The sequence below is a fragment of the Anser brachyrhynchus genome, assembly GCF_964034855.1.
Source record: "Anser brachyrhynchus genome assembly, chromosome: 7".
In the NCBI taxonomy this organism is placed as follows: domain Eukaryota; kingdom Metazoa; phylum Chordata; class Aves; order Anseriformes; family Anatidae; genus Anser; species Anser brachyrhynchus.
This window is the reverse complement of record NC_137701.1, coordinates 17,258,176-17,284,651: the sequence shown is the minus strand read 5'-3', so window position 1 is coordinate 17,284,651 and position 26,476 is coordinate 17,258,176. Positions and strand designations below refer to the sequence as shown.

General features: G+C 37.9%; 1 protein-coding gene across 5 annotated transcripts in view; it reads right to left on the bottom strand.

Moving 5' to 3' along the window:
- ZNF385B (zinc finger protein 385B) overlaps nt 1-26,476 on the bottom strand; it is a 170,422-nt gene that overhangs the window by 114,922 nt on the left and 29,024 nt on the right. For 3 of the 5 annotated variants that reach the window (XM_080600694.1, XM_080600695.1, XM_080600698.1), the window contains exon 2: nt 23,843-24,145. In XM_080600694.1, the coding sequence (XP_080456820.1) occupies nt 23,843-24,145 (303 nt within the window). Of the gene's footprint in view, nt 1-15,117; nt 15,963-16,023; nt 16,282-23,842; nt 24,146-26,476 lie in introns of those variants that run through there. The other 2 variants (XM_080600701.1, XM_080600699.1) reach the window with 2 other exon arrangements.

The following is a 26,476-nucleotide window of genomic DNA, read 5'->3' as shown; positions in this document are numbered from 1 at the left end:
ATGTATTATAATTTTATGCACACTTGTTTACCTTACATATTAACAACCCAAAGGTAAATAGAAAACAATTCTAAAAAAGCAGAAAAAAAATCTTATTTATGGCTACAACACACAACTGAGAAAAATGATTATTCTGAGGTTACCCTAGAAAAGCACCAAGATTTGTGCTAGCTGAAAGCCCAAACTATGGACTTCCAAAATACTTCCAGATGTTTCCCCAGAAAGATTATTTTAGTAATTTATGTCAATGTCACAGAAAGCTTGCCATATTTTTGAACAGCTGTAATTAAAGCACTGCAATTATGTTATGAAAGACACTTAAGTAATACATATCTCTTAGTGACTTGAACTGGTATGTCTTTTCCACTCTTGCTAGATGCTGTAGTCCTGAATTCCCAAGCATATTTCCTATGCTTAGACATAACGGGAAATAAATTGAAAGGAGAACCAAATAATTTATGCCCTCATTATGAATATGCACAACTCTGAACTAATTGCAATTCACTGAAATCATCTATCATTGCTTAGATGACTAGCACAGTACTTCGCCAGCCTCTGTTTCGTAGTCTGGAATTAACTTTAGTTATTTTTGAATTCTCTGTGTGTGTATATTACACACAAGCATATATATCCCTATAAAAGTATAAATTGAAACACTGCTGTTTTAACCCATTGGACAAAAGACTAATAACCAAATCATTCTGAAAATCAAATCATGCTTTGAACAATGGCTTTAGTAATAGATTAGGTCATGCCTTTATCCTTGAAAGCCCAGTTATGAAGAAATACACTTTGAATCAATTCCACATGCCCATAAAACTGTGTGCAGAACTTGATTTCTTATTTTTAAGTTCTGTAATACTGTACTCTGCTTATTTCCAATATCTCCTTGGGATATGTTCTTGCACTCAGGTATTTCCTTGAGTTACATTCACGTACTTTAAGTGTTTTCACTTTCAGACATTGCTTAGACTTGCTTCCCTTTTCTGTTTTTTTCATTATTGAAATGTTCAAAAGCATTTCAGAAGTTTCCTGTGATACAATCTTTACCGACTCCTATAAAAATAGCACAGTTTTTCTTTATCCATACCCCTTCCACACAACCTCAATCTCCTAACGTTTGAAAGAACCGTGTTCTTCTTCAAACTGTTTAGATCTTATTTTCTTTTGGTGTTTAAGATTTACTACCTGCGACATATTTTATTGCCTTATTTACTGGCTTCAGTGGCTCATTCTGGGAAAGCAGGCAGATCAGCTACATGCACCCCTAAAGACAACGATGTTAATGACTCCAGCTGATGTTTCTCCTTTTCCAGCCAATGGAAATGTGAGCCCTGTTCCTGCAAGCGGCATGTTTCCTGAAGCAATGCCCCAGCTCACTCCAAGCGCTCACTACCTGGAGCAACGCCAAATACATACCCTGGCCTGTTTCACAAGACTGTAGAAGACTACACTCAGTCACCTAACAAAGAGAAGTCATTTATATTTTCCATGAGCAGGACTGTTCGACATAAAACCAGGTGAGATGTGAGAAGGAAAAAAAAAAAAAAAAGGCTTATTGTCTCCGAGAAAGTGGCTAAAGGCAAAGATAGCTCAGTAACAGGAAAATAAAAATCTGAAAGAGTATTTCCATGAAGCCTTTCATTTAAGGATCCCCAAGTCATTTAAAGACATTAATTCACTTAGCCTTCTAACACATCATTTCTTTGTTCACATAGCACTGAAAAAAATCAATATGCAAGCTTTTGCTCACAAATCTGACATGCATAAAACCAAGAAAAAAAGATTAAAAAAAATGTATGTTTTGGAAACGGTTCAGTTGCACACATCATAAAACACCCTAACAAAGCTAAATTTCCTTTGTCCAGCAATACAAAACTGGCCATTCAATCATCACTAAATAAACAACAGAAATGAAAATTCATGCAACAAATACCTGTGACTAAGAAATTTGATTCCTTCCTTAAGCAATGAGAAAGAGGTGACAAACCTGAGGGAAACTATCCTGGTACTAGCTCCTTCCAATTACTGGGGCATCCCAGACAGACTGTGTAGACCTATCAGTAGTCACTCCAACTTTCTTGATACTCTTGTAGATACTTACATTCTAAGACACATGGACAAAATATTTAACACCATCCCAACATCTCATGGTGAAAAAGCACTTTAACAGCACTTGACAGATGAAAAGAATGAACAGGCAGTGTACAAGGACACTGACTGCAATGATCAGCTTACAAACATGCTTTAAAAACCCTTAAAATATATGCAATTTTATGTTTATATTTCAACTGAAGTACAGAAATTTAAGATTCAGCAAGCATAAAATGTGGACTCTGTGCATTTATCACTGAGAACCTAGAATCAAGATGCTGAAAACCTGGGCATGAGCAACATACCCCAGACACCACAACCCAAGGTAGGGTCTCTGATTTCTTCCTCTTACATTCTTCATAGCGAGAAAATCACTTGACTTTAGCAGAGTGATCATTCCTAGATTTATTTTTTCTCCTACTTGCTATACTGTCTTCACGCATTATATTTCAAAGTAGATTTTAAAGTTTGGGGGATAAAAGTCTTTCCCATAATTTTATACAAGTCTAGCATAACAAAACTGTGAATTTTAAGACATGCTTGCAATATAAATAACCACTCGATTGTTATGGCATAAAAGACAACAAGCTCTGAGTAAAATGCCTCTCATTTATGATGATGATCATGACTAGTCCTATGCCAAGACAATCCTGAACACATTTAAAAAAAATAAGAATATCACAAAGAAGTATAAAATCTTTTTTCAAGTGTTTTTTGTTGTTGTTGTTATTTTTGCCACAAGGCTATATGAAGAATTATATTTTTTTCCATCTTGAAATCAAGATATACAGTACCTCCATATGTAAGATTCCCTTAATGGACATTCACTCGCAGGTATTTTGCATTATAATTTACAATATCCGTTCTGGTTGTTTTTTTTTGTTTTGTTTTTAAAGGCATTTTATTAAGCCTCCATGCTCCACATCCTCACCAATTCTTATTACCATTTTGATACCCTATGGTGAAGCTGACAAGAAGCACTGTAGATATGACAACCAGAAGCACAGAAATCTAGCAAGAAATTACTATGCAAATGTGTCTGGGAGAAGATAACATTAATAAATATTTGCTGACGGGCCTTTTGCTCTAGTAGGTGGCACATTTATAATGAAAACTTAACAGTAGTTTAAACCAAAGACCAGAAACCTCAGATATACTTCTGGCTGATGGATGACGAAGAAGAAGATTTCTGTGTATTGTCATTTTAGAGGAAGCAAGCCAATCTTACTACCTGAGATGAAAATATTTTCTTTCCAACCTCTCACATTCTATAATTTATTTTTTATTTTTTTTGTAAATAAAACAAGTCTTTTTGTTCAACAGTTACTAGCAACTTCCAAAACTGCGTATTTCAAAATACTCAGATAATCTCAGAGCTGAAACATGGAAGCATAACAGGCAACATTAGGTCATTTTTTTTATATTTTTTTTAATGGCAAAGTAGCTATTTATAAAAAGCTTTATACACGCTAAACTTGAGTTAATTCTACAGCTAAAGAAATGTACATCACAGGAAAGCATTCCACATTTTGACTTCACTGTAGAGAAAAAACTGTTCTAAAATTTGACACAAAATAAAATAGAAGGGGACGAGATATTAGCAAGTGATCACAAAAAGAAAACATTTAGTTCTCAGTTTAGACTACAAAGTGTAAGAAGATGTTTCAGAAAAAAAACTGGCCTTGGGTAACTACTTAACCACAGCAGGGGGAACCAGAGGGAGTGCTCCTATGGCAGGAAAAAAGGAAGCAATTCAGAAGTGACCAATTTTTACCAGTCAATGACATGCAGAAGAGAGAACTGCTTCTATTTTAGTTTGAGTGGCTCCACACTAGAAAATGCTATAAAGCAACTTCCTTTTTTTAATAAACCCTAACTGTGATTTTCATTCTTAAAACAACAAATTGCAACATAGTTTTGGATCTATTCATGGCCTGTACTCTCAAAATCCTTCCACCCTGAATGAATAGAGGTACACATATGGATCAGGGGTCATCCCGACACCGAAGCATGGGCTTAGGTGAACAGCAGCTTATTACATTAAAAGGTCAAGTTTGCAAGCAATACAGAATTCACAGAAATAAATTCCTAGCAATGTTTTAATTTACAGAGCATTTTCACTCCTACTTCTGTGGGAGAAAATTTGGTAACAGAAAAAGGACATATTCTGTCAGCATGCCCTTTGGAATAAAAATCCTGAACACCAATTTGCAAGGTATAGAGAGATTAGCATTATGCATTACAGCCACAGGCTTAAGAGTAAGCCTGTTAATGGGGACATGTTGTCCAGGCAGTTTTGTGCAATTAAACTGTAAGCACTACTTTAAGTAAAACAGGAAGGAATTAGTCATCCAAATAAATTAGTATGCTTACGCTGTGCCTCCACTCCTCCCACAAACTACAGAAAGAAAGCTTTGTAGATGGATGGATGTGGGTGCTGTGGACACACTCCAAATGAGTTGAAGGCATCCCAAGGATAACAGTCTGAATATCACACAGCATAGTATTGTTCCTAAACAATACAGATGAAATGGGAAAAGACAAAAGATAACAGGCCAGGTACTAGTACTGGTGTACTGAAAAAGACAGCCTCTATGAAGTTATTTACATTGTTGGACTGTGGATAATCTTGGTTTCAAAACTTCAGGTAAAAATATATGCAAAACTTCTGTCAGGTAAATCACATGCTGTGTCTTTACAAACTGCCTAGGAAATAGGCAGAAGATTCTGTACTCCCTATTTTCTGTGTCTTTACTGAAGATATGCTTTAGATAAGTCTTTGAAATTAATACTGATAAAATTATGTGAAATATTAAACATGATATAATGGAAATCCAACTAAAACTAAACTCCCTTTTTGATATTAAGCTTCATGCGTCTGAAAAAAAAAAAAGATGAAACAATGGTTAGCATAAGTTTAGGTGACAAAAGTCACTGCATAATCATGCATAAACACCATCCTAGGTGGTATCAAGAAATGGTCATACAACTGCTGCATAGCTGTTGTTCCCTATTTAACATACAGAGCTAGAATGGAGGCTAACCTCTACAGAAGAGCAAAAGAGACTGGGTATACCACAGGTGGGGGATTCAACCTGGAAAACAACTGTCCTTTCACAAGTGCTCTCTGAGAAAAGCTTGAGCCTGCCAGCTGAAAATTAACTGCAGGAAAGGAAAGAATAGCAAAAGTCCAGAAAAATCTTACGAAAAACTGGTAGCATGCTACTAACTTGATACTAAGAAAAAGAGCTTTATGCACACAGCTCTGGCTGAAAGAGTATTTGTTATTGGTAAGAGTACATCATGAAGACTTCAAAAAACAGGACCCACCATTCTGCTATTGTGGAGGCAAAGCTGTCATTTTGATTCATTAGAGAGTCCCTGAGATCACGGATGCAAACCATGTTATTAAAAGAAAAAGGTAATAGATACTCTTTCCAGATGTTACATGATTTGTGTTTGTAATTGCATGCTTAATACAAACAGTACTGGACTTTAAATCAAGCTACCTGGGCATTTTAAAAAGGAGAATGTATCTCATAGGCGATTTAATAGTAGGGAAGAAAAGGCACCTCACAGCTTAGAATTAAAATGAAATTCTCAGCTACAATGGTAAAGGATTCTTTAAACAATTTAGCAGTGTAACAGATAAATTCATCAAGTCCTGAAGTCCTCAAGTTATTTAGAGACACATCCAAGTTCAATATGTTCTAGTTCAGTTGCAGAGCTATTGGACTTAACACCAAGCACTCACATATTAGGGAAAGCAATTTCTTCTATTGAAGGAATTAATGTGTGTGATTATTTTGTCTGTTACTGTACAAGAGATATGGCTAGGTGATTTCTTTGGTCCTCAAAATCTTCCAGCCCCATTACGCATTTGATTTTGATTATACCAGAAGAATCAGGCTAGACCATACATGGGTTACAAATTCTTCGACTTCCAAATGTCTTGGTAACAAGCTCACTTTGATCCGTGTAACAGGAATCTTTTCCTCATTATTCACAGTTAATTGGTATATGTCCCTTCAGACTTTACTTGGCTCTGGCAGCAAATTGCTCCATGCCACAATGGCACAAGCATTCAGCAACAAGAACAAAAGAAAAAGAAAAAAAAAAGAAAAAAAAGATTGTCCTGCTTCTTGAAGACAGTGGTTCTACAAATGGTACTGTGTGTCTGCACTGTTACTTGGTTTTGCTCTAACACCTGAAACCTTGAGCTTGCAAAACAATTTCTACTGACCCTAGAACTCTATTAAAGGTAGGTAATAAACAACGGGTTCATGCAAATGGCCTAGAAAATAACATAGTGAGGTAGAGGGATTTCAGTTTCAGGATAGGTAGCGTATTTCCAATAGGACATCAGTTTCTTGCAGATTATCACCACTCATCAAGTTGCTATTTTGATGTATTTTATGATGCATCATTTCTAGCTACATTTTGTGACCATTCAAGATAAAAATTGCTATTTTTTCACCCATGTTCCACGCATGCTCTCTATCTTATACATAGGCACCTCGCCCAGTCTTTCCAAACCCCTGACATTTTTCCAGCAGCATGTCTTTGCCTCAGAGAGATCAGCACTGAACAAATGAGGCATATCCTCTTTCAGAGGGGCTGAATCAGTTCCCTTCTGCACAGTACACAGCTGTCAGTCCTGAGAATGAAAACCCCTGGTGCAGGAGGGATCAGGCTCAGAGCAGTCAAACAGGCTGCTAATCAGCAACCAGCAGAAAGAACACATTCTTGCTCTCCACTCTGTAGTTATTCAATTAATTCATGAAAATTCTTGTGATTTGCATTCTTATCTTAGTATATTTAAAACAGTTAAAGTAACTTTGATGCATTGCATCAACATTGCAAAAGGAAGACTTGAAGCAACCACGGTAATGTGCTCACTATCAATGTAACCCCAGGTTTTCGAATGGGGAGAGCAGTAAAAGTGCAAATACTAGAATTGAACTTTATTTGCACAGTTTATCCACTTCAAGTCTGGAAAATCATAACATAACTGAAGCAAAACAACAGCAGCAGCAGCAGCAACAACAAAAATAAACAAAAAATGACTGCAGTTAGTCTAAGACAGGTTATGGAATGATAGATGTATACACTCTGTTTGGTATTTATGCAACAGAGATGCATATTATGATCATAAACATGGCTTGTCTTTGCCAGAGTAGATAGCCCAGTGCAATTAAGTGCAAAAGACAGGATCATTATCTACTAAAACCTGCTCTTTCCTTCTGCCATTGGAGTCTTGACATGAAGTGTGACTGAAATCTATAACTTAAGCTTCATATAGGTCCATGAATTTCACAGTGATGCTTAGTTTTCAATAAATTAACAGTCCTTCAAATGTATTTCCTGTATATAAAAGACCACCACCTAGAAAAACCTATACTAACAATCAGAGAACTCCACAAAGCTTCTCTTTGAAAGTATATAATTTTTCAGTGATGAAGGTAGCTGGAAGGTCTACTTGAAACAATAATCATAAAAGTTAAATCATCTGACAAAATTATTATTTAGTAAGCTATTCTTAACCTTTTGAATATTGTTCCATTTAAAAACATATCTATTAGGCACAAAATGGACTTCTAAAGAAAACAGACCAATTTGGTACATTAAATTGCATTTCTAAACACAGATAAGAACGTGAAGTGCATCATATTTATTCAAATACTAGTCTTTTGCTATACAAATATAAAGCAATACAAAATACTTAAAAATCAAAACACTTGTGTTTTTCTTTAGAATTATTTTTCTGATAAGTTGTATACTTCCTCAAAACAAATTTTAACTTCCTCTACAAAGTTTCCCAGATTTCTTAAAAAATATATTTAAAATTAACAAAAACAAAAAATATACTGCAAAATTCATGCTTTCCAGCCATTTGCCTATTCAACTGTGATCAACTTCATTTCTAGTTTACAAACAGTGAACAGAGGCAAAACTCGAGGATGCTCAGCATCCCCCACCTTGTGGGGCAGAATACTGCACTGCTGCACCCCTCACATTAGCTTCACTTTCTGCAGACAGAAAGATGAGAGACCACATCAAGCTAGCAGCCAGGAAGTGAAAAACAGAAGAAAAAAAAAAGTGCGTATCTCTTAAGTAGTATTTCTTTATGCCTATCCCCCCAAATACCACATTACTTTGCATCTTGATATCATGCAAAAATTCAAAGGTGGAATTATCAGTGACCAGAAGCTGTATTTTCTTCTGACCTAATTCAAACTCCTACTCATGAAAAATACCCAACATTCTGTGAACACTAACATAAATACATAATGTCACATGCAAGAATAATCACCACTAATGTCTCAGGCAAAGCATGCGTGGGAGTGTAGGTGACTTTAGAAGTTTGGAGCACCCTGACTCAAGTGGAGCTGCTGTTTCATTTCATGCATCAGGATGCAGCAACGCCTTCTGCTCTCACAAGCGTCTTCCTCTTATTTTAATTTACTTCTTAACTGCTACATCATAAGTAAAAGCTCTACTCTAAATTTCTCCCTCTTCACCACCATGCACATTAACATCTTTCCAACAAGTGAGCATAAGTATCAAAAACATGAGGAGCCACGTGTTCAGATTGCAGAGCACCATCAGAGGAGCATGGAAAGCCCTACTGTTTATAATCCATTCTTGCCATAGCTCATTCGCCCCCTTCTCAGAAGACTGTCATAAACTTGGGCATGATCATTGAATATTTTTGTGAACATCACGATAGTTTTGAGTAAAATCTGATCAAACTGTTTGTAAAATGCTTCTGAATTTATACATGTTTATAAATTAGAAAATACAATTAAATAATAAATCACTTATGAAATTATGTCCATTTAAAGATTTCTTCATAACTGCCTAATAGTTTGAATACATATTTTCAAACTAATTGTTCTCCAAGTTAATTTTTTCTCATTTTATCACTTCACTTCTTTGCCAGTGGGTATCTTGATATACTTGAGAGCAACAGGATGTTTCTGCCTCAACTGAGTAACTGCTAGTGAATAATATGAAACATCCTAAGTTCCAAACACTGCCAATTTGCAACAAAAATCTTGTAGAATTTGGGAATTTATAAAGTATCTAGATAAATAACTTTGTCACCCAAATATTCCTGAGTGAATATTCTCTTACAAAGCATTACTAGCTAACAGACCATTCATTAGTTGCTAAATTATTACTTCATTGATTTGGATTTTAAGCTTCATTGATTATTCAATTCAGAAACGTTACCTACAGAATGATTCCAACAGCACAGATACCATACTGTAACAATGGTTTCAGTGTAGAAGTCTGCTATGTAATTAAGACAACAATATCAACTGAAATCTTTTTTTCCCCAACAAAAGTAATCTGAAGCAATCTCTACAAGAAAGTCTTTTGACTTGTTTGTCTAGATGAAGAAAGAAAGAAAAAGGAAAAAGATCTTCCCTGTAAAGAGAAATGCTTGATAGAGAAGACAAATTACTAAAACGAGCGAATGCTAGCATATGATAGATAAAATGAAAAAGGGACTACAATATTTTTGCTTGTTTCTGCCAAATCATAACTTGTTTCTATCAATAGTTCTTAAAAAATCTGGTATTACAAATCTTTAAGATAAACATTCTTTTTAACCATGTCTACAAAAAAAAAAAGGGGGGGGGGGGGGGGGGAGAGATGGTCTCATGATGATTTAATCCCCAGCTAATAAACTTCTGGTGCTCAACCTTTGGCTTTTCTGAAAGTCTGCACCCTGCTCACCAGCTAGAGTGACTGAAAAGCTTGAACGTTTCAGAAGTAAACTGGGTACATAGGTGCCAACTGCTACTTACTTTTTTTTCCTTAAAGAGATCGCTACAATGATTGCTTAATATAGGGTGAATTTTTGTTGTTCAGGACCTTACCAGAGACATATCAGGCTTCAGTGGTACCACTAACAAAGCTGGCCACAATACACTAATTGCAATTCCTAACAATAAACTTCAGTGCTTTCCAACTAGTCTGCTTTTTCTTGATGAAGTGATTTCTGTGACTCTTTATCCAGATGTGCCACTCAAAAGCCTAGAAATCTTCCTCACCTCTTTATTTTCTCCATGGTCTATTTAAGCATGTTCTGCTGATTAAAAAAAAAAAGAAAAAAGAAATAAAAAAGAAAAAAGTGCCGCCTTTTCTACTCAGTCCCAGAAATATGATTTCATTCTACCTATTATGAAACAAAATGTTTCAGGATGTCATCATTGTGAACACTCTAGGCTGAGTGAGAAGAGACTGCACATATGTGAAAATTTAGAATCCAGTTTGAACAAAATGAAAAAAGTTTTTAGAACAACCTTCATGGATTTCTAACCTTCCCTGCCTCTCTGTTTCCCCTCATATGAAGTATCCTAAAGAAGGGAAATGGAGGCCCCTGGGTGGAAGTCACAAGCTTCCATATGATAAGTTCTGACTTCTGAATCATATTCTTGCAGAATGCTTGATGAGAGCAGAGGGGAAACAACAGTAATGTTGTACTTTATTAAATCCCACTACAGAGAACTACATAAGCTAAATTTTATGTATAAATAAATAAATAAATATGAAGGCAGGGAAGAGCTCCTGGGTAGCTTCTTGGCTCAAGAACAGGTTCTAACCAGTACACTAGGGACTTGTCTTCTGTCTCTTCCTCTAACTCAGTAAGAGTATAAATAGCACCCAACTGAACAGCTCTACCACACCAGAAGGAAAAAAAAAAAAAACACCCACAAACAAGAACAGCTCAGAATTCCCTAGACCTGTAAACACCTTTTAACCACCAGTCTTTCAAGAGCAGGAGTTCAAGCTCACACATATTTAGCCAAACACAGATTTCGTATGCTGTCCAAAGCAACTGCAGAAATGAGCAAGTGGTATCACCAAATGCATCATGCCAAGAATTCTTATCCAGCCAGAAGTCTGACATTTTCACGTTGCTTAGCAAGAAAAGTTTACCCACCACTGATATGCTTTCAGTCATATCTTTTTACTCACCTAACTCCTAAAACACACTGCATGAATCTGAAAAATCTCAGTCCTTAATTTGAAGAAAATATATTTCTCTCTTCAGAGTTAAAAAAAAAAAATCCTCTCCTCCCCTACCCCAAAAAAAAAAACAAAAAACGCACACCTTTATCGTCCCCTCTGAAGATCTGCACTGATCATTCGCTGTCAAAAACTTGCCTTGGGGTAGGTCCAAGACCTACCCAAAGCTAAGGAATTTTGCCTTTTATCTGTCCCAACTGCTGGTGTCAATACAAAAGCACCCTTCTTATACCCTTACAGATCAAAAAGTACCCTGCTTTCCCCACTTCAGAAAAGAAAAAATCCTTATAGGAACAAAAGACACACATGAAAGGAAAGTTATTCAGTTCATTTTCCCATGAAAGACATGTTATAAGCACTGCCCAGAATCCAGCAGCTCAGAAAGCATGTGAAAAAAGCACACAGTTTCTTGGCTGAACATTCTGGACGAGACCTCCAGAACATCTCAACTCCCACCTTGCTCCCCAGCCTATCGGCAGGGAACAACATGCATAAACTCCAGCTTCAGTAGTAGGCTTCAACAGGGTTGACACAGTGAGCTACAGTTCTCAGTTTACTCTTCTCCTCTGGCAGGCATCATTGATGACCTTCACTAAAAAAAGACAAAATCAAGATTTCCACAATGTGCTTGCCTAGTTTCAAGTTCCAAAGTCAAGTCATCAACATGGAATTGCTTACAGCTCCAAACCACTTCCCCAGTCATTTTCTCCTTCTAGGTGACAGTATCCTCTTGTCCTTCAGAGTCTCCTTGTAAGTAAACTTGCAGTAGTGAAGCTGCTATCCCCTAAACTCTCTCAAACTGTAAAAGATCCCATACATTAACATTCGTGTCTTCCAAAGGAGAAGAAATTGAAGCTACGGTGCCATGTGAAAATTGGCAATCTGATACAGAAATGCTCCCTTTAGGCAGTAGGGCGCCCTACCAGGAAGTTAAGCAGCTTCGTCCAGTGTAACCAGCACTCTGGATCTCACTTCTCTCATTACTTAACCGATGTGAAATGGCAGGAGAGGAAATGTGCGCCAATAAAGGCACTTGGAAGAGGATCTCTGAAGCTAAAAGCACCTTACATGCAACAAAGTCTTGGAACAGAACTAGCCAGCTTGAAATGTGACAAGCATATATTTATAGTGAAAAAAAGCACGGATAAAAGAATTCCACAAAGAATAAAAGGACAAGGAAAGGCATTCTAGCTGAAGTACTTAAATAAAACAAGTTTTATATGTCATGCTAGTGACATGTCACACATCGTTTTCCAAATGTTCATAACAATATTTGATGCCTGGTAGCCTTGAAACACGTGCTAGAGAATAGCAAGCAAATTTATTCAAAGGTCCTAAAATGAGAGCAACCATATTTTTTAAAGCTGTATAAAGAACAAGCTGTCAGTCTGCCTCTATTTCATGACTGCAGGATGCTCCAAGTCAACACAGCTTTGAGAAAGGAGGAGCTCTGTTGAGCTGATATTCTGCTGCACCTTCCAAGTGACTTCTGCAAAGAGAAGTAGTCTCCATAGTTTCCACTTTTCTTCTTTCTCCATGATGATGGAAGAATCAAAAACTGCTACACCCACTTAAGTTCACTTCTTATCAGGTATAGCTTCCAGCTACTCCTTTAACAGAAAGGTGTATCAGTAGGTGATGAGAATCTTTCCTCAGCACTTAGAGAAGAAGTCTACCACTTCTAGAGCCCACGGGACCTTCTATACAAAGTGCAGTCAGATTTTGCCCAGGGCCGACAAATCGGCAAATATTGTATCATAAAAAATGCTCATTACAGGATCAAGTCAAAATTATGGAAATCCATATAAAAGCAGCGCAGTCTGAAGTTACCTATTATACAGCAGAGATTAATGTAAACTGGACAAAGCAACCCAAAAACAGTCTAACACTGTACAACGTTAATCACCTTAATCTTTTACTGTGGGTAGCTGCTATTAAGGGAACAGTCTGTAATCTCACAGGGTTAGAATCTCTCCCAAGAATGAATATGGCTAAAAATGTTACCTCATCAGTTTACAAATTACATGTATTAAGGAACATTTTTTAAAAGTGTTTACTAACAACTTATTGAGACTCCTACAAGTTTCCAAATAAAACCTAACATGCTCTACACTTCCATTCTAAAAAAAAAAAAAAAAAAAGTCTCTCCTGAATGTTTAGGGTGTTTCATACACTTTTGACAACTGTATTTTGTCCTTGATCACTGAATAAGCACACAGAGCAAAACAGCATTGATGGATAATAAATTTCCCATATCATGAAAAAGTTTATTGCAAAATGATTAAAAACCACTGTATGAAGTGTAAGAAGGTGACAATTTAATATCTTTATGTCATGGTCGACAAACATATGCTTAGGAATGTTATCTATAAAACTATAAAAGAAGTCCAAAATGTTAACAGGAATGTGAGTAGTTTAGGTCATTGGGGACAGTTATCCTTTATTAAAGTCTCTCTAGATCTCCATCACCACCCACTTTTGTTGGTTTTTGTTTTGTCTTTTTTGGGGGGGCAGGAGAGTGTGGGGTAGCTTTTTAAATTTTTCTTAATCTCCAAAGAACACCTTAGCAGGAGCTATCAGCTTTGACAGAACACCAAAATTCTGGCAGTGAACCATAAATTGACCATTACCATAAAAAGAACTGCTAAATGAGAAACCATGTGCTCAGTATAAAACTAATTTCATGCTTTCAAAAGCACACAGTGGCTTCTAGCAAGATAGTGGCCCTGGGACTTGCAAAGACAGATTGGCTAATACAAATGGTGTGTGCTCCTGATGCAGTCTGCTTAGCCAAGCTTTACATGTACTGGCAGTAAATGGAAATTCTCGAATCTTCTGTCAAACAAATACACACTTATCTATAACTTTAGAGCTGAAAGCTATAAAACAGCTGCCTCATAAATATATTTAGCAGGAAAATGCATGAGCTGTCCTAGTTCCTCATAAAAAAAAAAAAAAGAAAACAACAACTAAAAAACACAGCAGTCTTTACACAGTAAGTATAGACATTTTTAGCAAGGAAAAAAAATAAATGAAAAAGTATTTTTTAGCATCTTCCCTACTTTTATTAAAATAATTACTATCAACAGATGCAAACATAATCATAGCTGGTCCCACGACAAACTAAAAACATTAACATAACAGTAATGCTTAACAAGAAACTGAGTTTAATAATTTTGTGTGTTCTACAGATGAAATTTCAAAAAAAAAATTTTTTTTTTAAACAGGTACAAAGTCCATTTAGGTTTTGATAATGCTTCTTTAAAACTTAAAAGATTTACTACTAGAACTTCACAGGCTACCTTTAGCACACTATCTGTTCCCTTAAATAAAACTTACTGCACTAAATCTCAAATTTAACTGGTTAGGGAGAAGTGACAGTAATTTTATACCCTTCTCAAAGCAAGCTGTCAGTGAATGAATTATTGGAAGCTATCCTGGGCATGACAGGTCATAACTTTTAATATTAACAGTGACAGACATATACAACACTTCGAATCCAGTATACAATTTATTTCCTTCTTCACTTTCATAGTTTATCTGGGAGAATTCAGCAGCTCTTATGCTTTACATATCATTATAACTATAATTTGATATTTAACAAGCCAGAAAGCAAGCTCTCGTAAGAGGCAGTTAGTCACACTGTTAATTAGCTTCTTTCTGTAACAATAATACAGCATCACTGACATGTTCCAAAAACATTTAAAATGCATAGGAAGTCACCAACTGGAAAGATGCCCTCTGCAAACAGCAAGCAAGGAAAGGGAGCTTGCCACATACTTAGAGTTACTTTGAATACTGAAATAAGAAGAGAACAAAACTATGTGTTATATATCTTGCCATTTTTCTTATCCTTTCCATTGGAGTAACTAAAATACAAATGACATGCACACAGAAATACTGCCAAACATGTAATCATCCACTACTAATATCACATCACAAAGCAATTCAGTGAAGTTTAATAATAAAAATCATGCTCACCTCTACTGGGAAGTCCACTCCACATTATGGCAATACTATTTAACCAGCTCAAATAGCAACCAAGTTACGTAAACAGAACTTCCAATATGTGACCAATATGATCTACGGTGCTACAGAGCCTTTGCTCCAGCCCTGCTCCTCTGTGACAGTGCACCGGTACACCAGAGCTGGTCCAAACCTTCCCAGATGCTGGCTTATTGCATTGCTCATTGAAAATCCTTCACACGCTGGCAACATTTTAGGGAAGGACAAGCACACTCTGAGTCATTTTGTAAAGAAAGCAAAGCAATTTCAGTTCTGTATCTTCATGCGTACAGAAACACAGAGCACTGTCAAAGTAGAAGTCTGAGGTGAATTTATGCTGAGAAACAGGCAACCTAAGCCGTCATTATCAATGCATGAAATCAGCTAGTGATCAAATTCAAACAAACCATAAAAAAGGGTATGATTATGAAAGGCTCTACAGATTCAGCTCCGAACCGTACAGAAAGCAGAATCATCTATCTAGCCTGTGTAAATGTTAAAAATAGCTCTGTCTTTTCTACAATGAACACGAGACAGAGCAGAAGCAGTAGCCTGTATTGTGGTGAGCTTCGTTACTGGGAAAAAAATCTAGCAATAAAAATTAATGATTCCTTACAGCTTCTGTAAGTAAGATTAATTTACAATTATACAGATGAACAAATAAGTGCTTTTTAACCATGTAACTGACAAAGTCTATTAGCAAATATCATATTTGTTTATATCTAAGGAGACGCATAAATACCTAGATGAAGAATTTCAGAATACCGAACCATCCGTACAATCCGGCAGATCAAGTATTCGTACAAAAAATTCAGCAACTAAAAGCATTACATGAACATTGCCTTTGCTTTTAAAAAACAACAATATTTTTTAATTACTTACTATGAAAAATCTCCATGGCTTATTAAATTCATGCTCTTCCTACTCCCACAGAGCCCTCCCAGGGTGTAAATCCTTGTCTTTTCAGGTACTTCATGCATTTTCTTTCCCAAAAAAGGTAAGAGGGCATGTGCCACTGTACACACTCCCACCCACAAAGATTTTAAATGCACCCTGTAGTAAGAATTAGATGTAACCATGAAGAGGTTAAGTTTACAAAGAAATAGAAAGACACGGGAGTTTTTATTACAATACCTGTATAGTTATCCAAATATACTACTGTGTCATGAGACAACTATGAGAGAAATTTTGGCAGGATCTGTTCCCAGATTGGGATACTTACCGCACAGAGTATCTGATTTACTTTTCCAAGATAAAAACAGTAAAAAAAATAATAATAATAATCAAAAAATACACACACACCTCTGACTTTATTTTATCGTTTCAGTCATGCTTGTATAAAATCACTGTTGGATATACACACTGAATAAAAATGACAACTCCACACGTAAAGAAACCATGACAAGTGACCAACCTTTTTTTTTTTTGGTCCTAAACTCTAGAACATCTGATTATCAAACATCTGAAATGCTGTTTCTTTACGACAACGTAATTGCTTCCTGAAAAGAGGTTAAACTATCCAGAAAGGAATTCTGCAGAGAATTTTGATACAAGAATATATTTATGCACACTCATGTATCAGGGACTAGAGTAACAAGTAGTGACTGTAGTAGCCAATTTTATTTTGAAACCCTTCACTACCCATTCCATCCAAAACAAATCCCCCCCATAAACCATTTTTTGTCTATACTAGTCATATAACCAGCTTGCTTACAAGTGTCATTTATGTGCTTATTGCCTCCAAGAGAATGATGTAGAGACTACAGATGGATAATTGGTCTGATACCCATTAACAACTTAAAAAAAGATGTTTTTTTTCCTTTATTAGAGCATTTTTGAATATCTTGCTTTAAATCAGTTTACCAATTACTTAAAAATAAAAAAGTAAGAAACACCTCAATGAAAAAATAGAATTTTCTTGAAGACTACTAATGACAGTGGTAGTAATCTTTTTGTATTACCTTTACCTGTACTTTCACAGTGCAACTACTCAAACACAGAACAAAGTATTATAGATACAGTTTCCAGCTATTAGCAAACAGGAGACCATCTTTCACATCAGCTCTGTCCCTTGGTATTCACTCCCATCATCATTTTCTAAGAAGTATCAAGAGCACCAAAACAATACAATAAAGGCCCCTAATTTCAGAGCAACTAATTATAACTGTTGTGAAAGAAAAATAGCAGCCAGATATCATAAATGTATTTCATACTGTAAGAAAAATGTTAACTTGCATAATACCATATATTTCCTAAGGAAATTGTGGGAGATCCTCAAGATGGGAGATAACCATCTACCAAATGCAATCTATTTGGAACACTGAATAGGCGAAGAAGTCAATATACATTGCAGTGAGAAGGGGAATACTAACACAGTTTCTCAACAGCTCATGAATCTAAGTTACATTACAAGAGTATAACATTCCCTCCCCCCCCCCCCTTTTTTTTTTAAATTACATCAGAGGGAGGTAATGGTCTTGCTTTCTATCGAGACCCTAATCTTTTCCAAACAGACAGATTTTGCCCAGAGTAGGACACCAAAGAGGGGAAGAAGGGGGAGGGCACCTCTCTTTCATAGGGGAAGCAGGGGGACAAAGCCCCCAGATGCCACCCCATTTTGTGTCTCCAGCAGCTGACCAGTCTCTCAGCAGCTTTCTTCACACTCCTTCCCAACAGATTGGGTTGTTGGCAGCAGACAGAGAAGGCAGAACAAGTGCTGGCCTTACACAAGTCTAAAACAGGTTTGGGAATAAGACAAGAAAGAGTAAACTCACAGTGCTTTCTAATATCCTCCTCTACACACTAACTGTATAGCTACATATGAAGAAGTTTAGGAGGACTCAGCTCACCAACTTTTTCAAGTTACTTTGGTTGCTGCTTAGCATTCCTCTGAGTACTCACTAGAATAATTAATAAAAATCTTGTGTAATAAAAATCAGATTATCCTTGGGTTTGTTTTTTTTTTTTTTTTTTTTTTTTTTTTGAAAAAGGACAGATAAATGCTGACAAGAAATTTGAGGACCTAGATCAAGAGGCTTAAAGCAAGCAAAAATTTTGTTCTCTGTTAAGTTCGCACAAATTTTATACGGCAACTAATCTACATGGCAAAAAGCTAATCTGGGCCCAGCTCAGGATTCAAATCTACGTACAAAGCCAGTCATTTAGGATCAGGTTCCGCTGACAATTAAAATCAATGAAAAATTTCACTGAAATAAGAGTAACCCACTGCAGTTTCATTTGGTTGTAACAGACCAGAGTTTAATCTTTGATTTCTGATCCTCATCATTGATCACGAAGTTGCACTGACATAGTCAAGGTGAATTCTCTCCAGTTTCACAAAGCAAAGAGTCTTTCTCACAGGCATCAGTGCAAATATGGGTATGTAGATGGAATATTTTCAGAGCCATTTCCTGAGGTTTACCAATAGCCACATTTTATTTTTCCTTTTTCCAGATTAAAAAAAAAAAAGTCAGATGCTTAGAAAATTAGTTATTAATTTAAATGAGCCCTTTAAGAAGGTGCTTTTCATTTGAAGTAGCTGAAGGCACTGCCTGCAAGTTACCTGTATAGCCCATGGATCCTTTAAAGGATAATTCAGAGCACTTTAGCTGTGAGCCTCGCTGCCTCCATTGAACTGAAATGACGCCCAGACTTCCCACTTAACATGGCACTACACAAGGAGGCAAAGCAGATCTATTCTCTATTGCCAAAAGTGTGTACGTATGGTGGGGGGACCCGACACCCGACCTCTCCCCACCGCCCTGTTCTCCTCCCATGCCACGGCTGCAGCTGGGAGAGGCCCTGGGGCCCAACCTGCGGGGGACTGGAGTGGAGCTGGGGGAGCAAAATCAGTGCTCAGGAATACAACGGAGCCCCTCACAAGGCTGGCACCGCAGGCACTGCCGAGCAGCTCGCCGCTCTTAGCACACACCTCTCCCCTACTAACAACGGCTAGCGGAAAGAATAGGCGCCAAGCATGGCGCAGGCTGCAGCCCCCCCTGCTGGCCGCGGGCCCGGCCGCCGTCGCCGCCCACAGAGGAGGGAGCCCCGGCCCAGCATCCAGCTCCCCCTCGCCTTGCAGCCGGCCTTCCACGGCCCGGAGGAGGCGACCCGAAGCGGCCGAGGCTGCGCCGCGGCCTCCGAGGGCTCCTCCGTCCATCGCGGGGCCGCCGCCGGGGCCAGCTGCGCGGCAGCAGCGGGCCGCAGCCCGAGGCTGCCCCAAAAACACAGCGCTTCCTTCTCCGGCCGTAGGAAATAAGTGAAGGGACTCCAGGTCCAAGCTGCACCAGCAGGTGGATGCTTGATTTTCCCTGAGCTGCCAACTATTGCCTTCTGGCAGAAAGCTGGCAGGGCGTCAGAGGAGAGGGAAAGGCCTTTGGCACGGTACTGCAGGGTACTGTCCCAGCTAGGGCAAGACAGGAGGTGTATCAGAATTAAGGTTGGAAAAGACTTCCAAGATCATCTGGTCCAACCATACCCCTACCACCAACATTACCCACTAAACCACATCCCAAATACCACATTGAACCTTTCCCTAAACACCCCCAGGGACAGTGACTCCACCACTTCCATGGGCAACCCATTCCAATGCCTGACTGCTCTTTCTGAGAAGAAATGTCTCCTAATTTCTAACCCAAACCTCCTCTCGCACAAGTGGAAGCTATTCCCTCTAGTCCTATCGCTAGTCACCTGCAAGAAAAGGCTGACCCCCAGCTCCCCACACCTTCCTTTCAGGTAGGTGTAGAGAGCAATAAGGTCTCCCCTGAGCCTCCTCTTCTCCAGACTAAACAACCCCAGTTCCCTCAGCCGCTTCTCACAGGACTTGTGTTCCAGGCCCTTCACCAGCTTCATAGCTCTTCTCCTGACACACTCCTGGGCCTCGATATCTTTCTTGCACTGAGGCGCCCAAAACTGAACACGGTCCTTGAGGTGCGGCCTATGCACAGCAGAGTACAGGGGAACGATCACCTCCGTGGTCCTGCTGGCCACACTATTCCTGGTACAAGCCAGGATGCTGTTGGCCTTCTTGGCCACCTGGGCACACTGCCGGCTCATGTTTAGGCAAACGTCAACCAACACCCCCAGATCCTTGTCTTCTGCACAGCTTTAAAGCCACTCTGCCCCAAGCCTGTAGCGTTGTCTGGAGTTGTTATGGCCAAAGTGCAGGACGCGGCCCTTCACCATGTTGAACTCATCCCATTGGCCTCTGCCCATCGGTTCAACCTGTCCAGGTCCCTCTGCAGGGCCTTCCTACCCTCTGGCAGATCAACACTTTCCCCCAACTTGGTGTTGTATGCAAACTTACTGAGGATGCACTCAATTCCCTCATCCAACTGATCAATAAAGATATTAAAAGGGGTAGGCCCCAATACCCAGGGGAACACCACTTGTGCCCGGTCACAAGCTGGATTTAACACCATTCTTTACAAATGGGTAGGAATTGTCAGTTGCAAGGAGAGCAGCAGAGGTTCTAATCCCTGGCAAAGTGCCATTGTGGTAGTCCAGCCCCTCACTTCTATCACCAAGCTAATAAAAATGAGTAGTTAGATGAGTACATCAAATCACCCAAACCTTTAATTTGGTCAATGAAGTTCTTGATTTGGTCAAATCAAGGAAATGGTAAACTTTAATTTGTGTGCAAGATAAAGAAAAGCAACTGTTGAACTTTCTTTTGATTGTTTTAATTTTAAATTGCTGTGGAGTTATTGACTTGTACAGGCAGGGTAATGAAGCTATTTCTAGATTCAGTAGTGGGAAGAGAGGGAGTCCTACAGAATCAGAGCATGCTTTTTGTAAATACATGTTGCTAAATACCTTTTGAAATTCTATGACAATTTTACCCTGATTATAGAGACTAACTTTTTAAGTTTTCTCTAAAGAGATATTTGGACTTTAAGTATGTGGACACCATTATCTATATACTGTAGAGTATTATTGCCAGGACCTGGAATTCCAGTTACGTAGCCTTAGTAAGTTTTTCCATAAGGACCATTACCTATTACTGAAAGTTAAAAGCAGCAAAGTGGGATTAGATCCATAAAACACAGTGGAGGTCAACAGTTAAAAGGATGCTTTATAACATCCTGAGGCCACCCGTCACAGAGAGGACCTTTGAAGAGGAGGGATATAAAAACATGCTGAATGACCCCTTCGTGTTCATCCCTGTTTGCAAGGAAGCCCACCAGGAGCCAGGGAGGTTGGAGGCAGCAGTGGTGCAGAGATCAGTTCTGTTGCACAGGTTCAAACCAGTTCTGGCAGGTCTATAATCCTGGTCTCTGTATTGTCAACATACATTTACAGGCACATATATTCAGAAATACCTTATTTTCAACAGGAATTTTATTCATTTCACTTTCATTTTGTGAAGACAAAGGAAAACCCCCACCATAGATTAGCAGGAACCTTTGCAGAAAGCTTCCTGCGGCTTGCTGAACTGCTCACCAACTGGTTCGTTAGAAGGGTACTTAGTTGTAACAGTGAGGTATGAGAAGGGCTATTTGCTTTCTTCACACGTGGAATAAAGTCTGTTCGTTGGTGAAGTGAGAGGAACAGAATTGTTCTCTTACCATCTGCACCATTAATTGTTTACAGTGTTAGCCAAATAAATGGGAAAGGCAGACTCCCATTACAAGGGCTAATAACACTCCAGAGGACGTGGATTAAAACTAAGCCTGAATAACATCAATTTATAAGAAAATAAATTTCTACTTATTTTTGAGAAGCGTTCTTTGAGAATGACATTTTGGTAAACATTGTTCCCCTACTGTCTCTTAAGCATTATATTAAACTGTCTATGCAATTATAGTAAACTGCATACGCAAGGCATTTTTTTTCTCTAAATGCTTACGGAACTAACATCCTTCAGCTATGAAAACAGCATGCCTATTTCAACATGCACTGGGCAAAACAGCATAGCTAGAAAGTAAGTGGGATGCAGTCAAATACGCAGTTCAGGGAACAAAGCACACTGCTAAAAAACACACGAGTTTTAACTCCTGTGCCATATGGTAACCCCAAAGTGTGCGTTCCAGCAAACTTAAAATGTTCTCAGCTTCAGAGCATTCTCCGGGCAGCAGTGCCAGAGCATCAGCTGCAATCCCCAGGAATGACTGCAAAGACATCGGGCGCAGGTGTCAAGCTAACAAAAAAGCAACAGAAAATATATAGTGCAAACATTTTAAGTGTTTTGTATCAACACAGAAAGGAATTTAATTGAGAATGTCTCATTCAAAATTAAGATATTTTAAGAATGCACAGAACTAAATCATTTAGGTGTTTTTCAGTAGGCATTTTTTAGACCACAGGACTTGCATAGTGATACCCTTACACTACTTGGTTCTAAACAAAGCAAAAGAAAGAGTAAAAAAATAAATTCAGTTAAAAAATCAAACTAAAGGAAAATGAGACATTTTGCATTTCCATTTTTATTTTTTTTTTACTTACCCTGTACTGAAGTTTGATTGTTTCAATAAAAAAAATCAAAGTAAATCTCCCTCATATGGCTAATAAAACTAATAAAAGAAATACAACTTTTCATGAATATTTGAGGTCTGTTACTTATCAATACTAATGTACTAACAGTTAATATGCAGCAGCATTTGCTTCTTTGAGACAATAATTCCTTAGAGCTGCAGCGTTTTCTTGTCTCAGAAACAGATAGTATGATTTGCTATACCTCTTTTAATGTGACATGTAAGGAATGCTTTTTAAGATCAACTTTGGCACTTTGGGATTTTAAAGAAAAAAAGAAAAAACTACCTGAATGCTGTTTAACAAAATAAACAGAAAGGGAAAAAATATCTACTTCAACTATCAGTAAGAAAAGCATCCTTAAAATGCTCTAACAAATTTTCTTCAGTGTTTTTGGAGCATCACAGAAAAAGGATAATCCTGCAGCAAAATCCTTAAACACAGAACATCAAAGCAACTGACCATCTGGCATACCAGGACCCTTTATAAAAAGGGAAGGAGAGTTCCAACATCCTTTCCCTTACAACTGTACAACTTCAAAGTTATTTGTTTGATGTGTTCAAACTCCTACATGCCTAGAGAAGCATGGAAATATTACATTTTTCTCAGAACAGATAACAGTGATAACAGCTAAGTCTAACACTTGAAAAAAACTTTTTAAGATGTTATGTACACCTTTACATACTGCACGCCAGGTGTACTTTGCCCAAGCATTTGGGACCTTTGCTTTGCCCAGTAAATAAATACTATTTCAAATTACTTTTTCACTTGAATGAGAGCAATTAAAACTCAGACCAGTAGAAGCAGAAATGATGAAAGGACCAGGCCTTTCGTCAGACCAAGTTGGAGCTTTCCCCTCCTCTTCCCACCACTATATTCCTTTAAACATTTCTCCTGCACATACAGCATCCTTCCAGAACTTTGTTTTTTGAACAAAAATAGATGACAAATGCGTGACTATTAGAAGCCAGGACAGCTACTTTTAAATAGGCTATAATCTCAACTACATATGGCCCAACCCAGTCATCAATCACGCAGTGATGTAATACTGCCTAAATAAAATTGGCTTCACAGGAGAAAAAATACAGCAGTAATTCTGAACGTGACAAAATATTAATTCCTAGTATTAATCTGTATTAAGCGTAATAGTTATTCTGGGTTGGGAAAGTAGAGCTTAAAAGCTTCCTCAAATTTCTTGACCGAAACATAGCATCTCCTACTGATCATTTACCTGTGCTTGTACTTGCAAACAAGGTGCCAGGAGCTGTACTTGTAGGGAGTTTTCCATTATTTAACTGCTTCACTCTTTTCAGGTGAGACTTCCCATTGTAATGAACTTGAGCTTGTGCTGCAGAGTTCAGCTGTATATTGCACACTTCACAGAATGAAAATAGTATCTTCTTCTTTTCTTTGCTTAATTGATAGTCCTGTCTGTCATTCCTCAGTCCCTTTTCTTCAAAGCCCCACAGAACAGCTGGCTGATTCATAATCCCATCTTCAAAGACATGGTCAGGACTTAATGGACGCTTCATTCCTACAAAATAGACAAAATTGTTACTGGAAACCGACTAGTAATGCTTAATACCAAATTGGCATTTCTGTGTTCAAAATGCATGAATCAAAGACCAGTTCCAACAAATAAGGTTCCATGTTACAAAAGTATCTCTTCATAGAGAAAAGCATGCATTGTGACACCTCAGAGCTCAGAAATAAGAAGGTGAGCAGTATCTCACACTGTGCCAATGACAATTCACGTACTCTATTACGTAAGCTATTTTAAAACAGGTTTATTACTGCCTCCCTAGAAGAGGTTAAGATCATCTTTAAATTTATTTCAACTGCCTCACTACAAACTGGTTCCAGAGATTTTCACTTGCCAGTGCCCATAGTAGTAACTGCTGCCCAAATACAATAATTCAACCAAAGCAATGCCAACATGATTTTCTTGAAACACTGTTTGGAAGACAGCATATTGTTAAGTAAGACTAATGCATACTTTCCACTGTTACTTACACCCAAAACTTAAGCCTTCATATGAGCATTAAGATGTCTATAAAAGGCCAATTAAGATGTCTATAACAGACTTTCAACTCCTTCGCTATTAAAGCCGTTACACAAAGAAATGCCAACTCAAAGTTTCTCTTGTGAGAGCTAAACAAATGCACAGTAAGTTACAGTCCGTGGACAACAACCCAAGAGCCTGAAATATTCACTTGTCCCTAGAGAATAAATCCTCATCACGATAAATGAACCAAGCTGCACAAAGAATATTTTATATAAAGTTTATATATAGTTTATACTAAACAGGTACAGGGGAGGGGAGTCTTATTTCTTTAAGGTTATTTAAAAGATCGTTTCTATGGAGGGATGGAGTATTTCATCACATTCCTTACTCTAGCCCATGCTTAAAATGTTAGTATTTGTACTAACTCCTCCCCAGCCATGAGTCACTCATCCAGTATTCCAAGTAAACAGAGCTCAGTCATGTATCTGTTTCATACAGCTCACAGTTCTGCCATCAAACAAAATATAAACAATACATTCATTAAGATGTACATCAAATATTAAAACCAAAAACCATTATTGCAGGTTCCAGGTACCTAATTGCTTTTTAAAACAAATACGAGTGGATCCTGAAAACCTAGGCTAGACGCTGTCACACTAAATCATTTAAGCATAAGTATCATATTTCAAGGCAAGCAACCAAGATCCTCGACTCAGCTGAGCTTAAATGACATTTTCATCTGAAAATTTAATCTGCTCAGAGCTTTGGTATTTGTTACTTTTCAATGTATTTTTAAACCATAAATAACTTCCCCCTACTCCCTTTGTTCTTTTTTTTTTTTTTATTAATATTATTTCTAAAGCACTGCTGTAGTTTCTTTCTCTAAAGTAAATGGTTCTGGAAAAAAACATTTTTATATCACTTTTGTTTTTAGATGCTACTAACATACATATAAATGAGTTAATAAAATAGATAAAAATCTCGGCTTGTCAGATTTCTCATAAGTTTGATTGCGGAAAGCAAATGGTAATTCAATATGTAATTCAGTAATTATCTCGATAATTCAGTGAAGTTTAAGCTCTTTATGAAACTCCATTAGTGGGGATGTATTTAAAACTGGCAGAGGGTAACGTCTGCATTAGGAAGTGGTGGGGACTGGAGGACAGATTCACAGAGCAGACAGCTGGTGCGAGACGCCTGCAGCAGCACCACCACCTTTCAAGGAGGTTATTTTGGAAAGCAGCAGCCTGGCGCTGAATTAGCCCACAGTCACTGGAGCAGGGGATGCACACACTCCCGGACTGCATGTTTTGGTTTAATTTCACATAGAACAATGAAGCCTTTCAGTTAGTAAAACCTGAGACTGCTCTGCAATATAACCAAAGCAAAGCGAGTGGGGAAGATGAGAAGTCTTCCCTTAAAAGTGTACTCCTGACGTGACCCAAACTGTTTTTTATGTAGACACACCCAGAAAGAACAACCAAAAGCAGCAAGGACTCGAACACCGCACCTACACCCTAGGGCAGCATCCCAGCTGCCAGACAAGCAAGAAAAATAATCTTCAGACCAAAAAAATAAAAAAAATAAAAGAAGCCATGGTCCAATTTTATTCCATCTGTGTTTTCTTAAAAAAAAAAAGTCAAACTCACTTTTTTCTAAAAAATATTGTCTTGACAAACAAGTTATACTGGAAGCAATACATTTCTACTAATTTAAGAATTAAAAACCACAAGCTGAAGTTTTAAAATAACCCGGGCTGCCTAGAGCTCCATGTCTAAGTTAAAAGGCGACCTGACTGCAGGTAGCACCGGCCTCCCAACAGCTGCTGGAAGCAGCAGATGCAGAGCACTTCAGAACCAA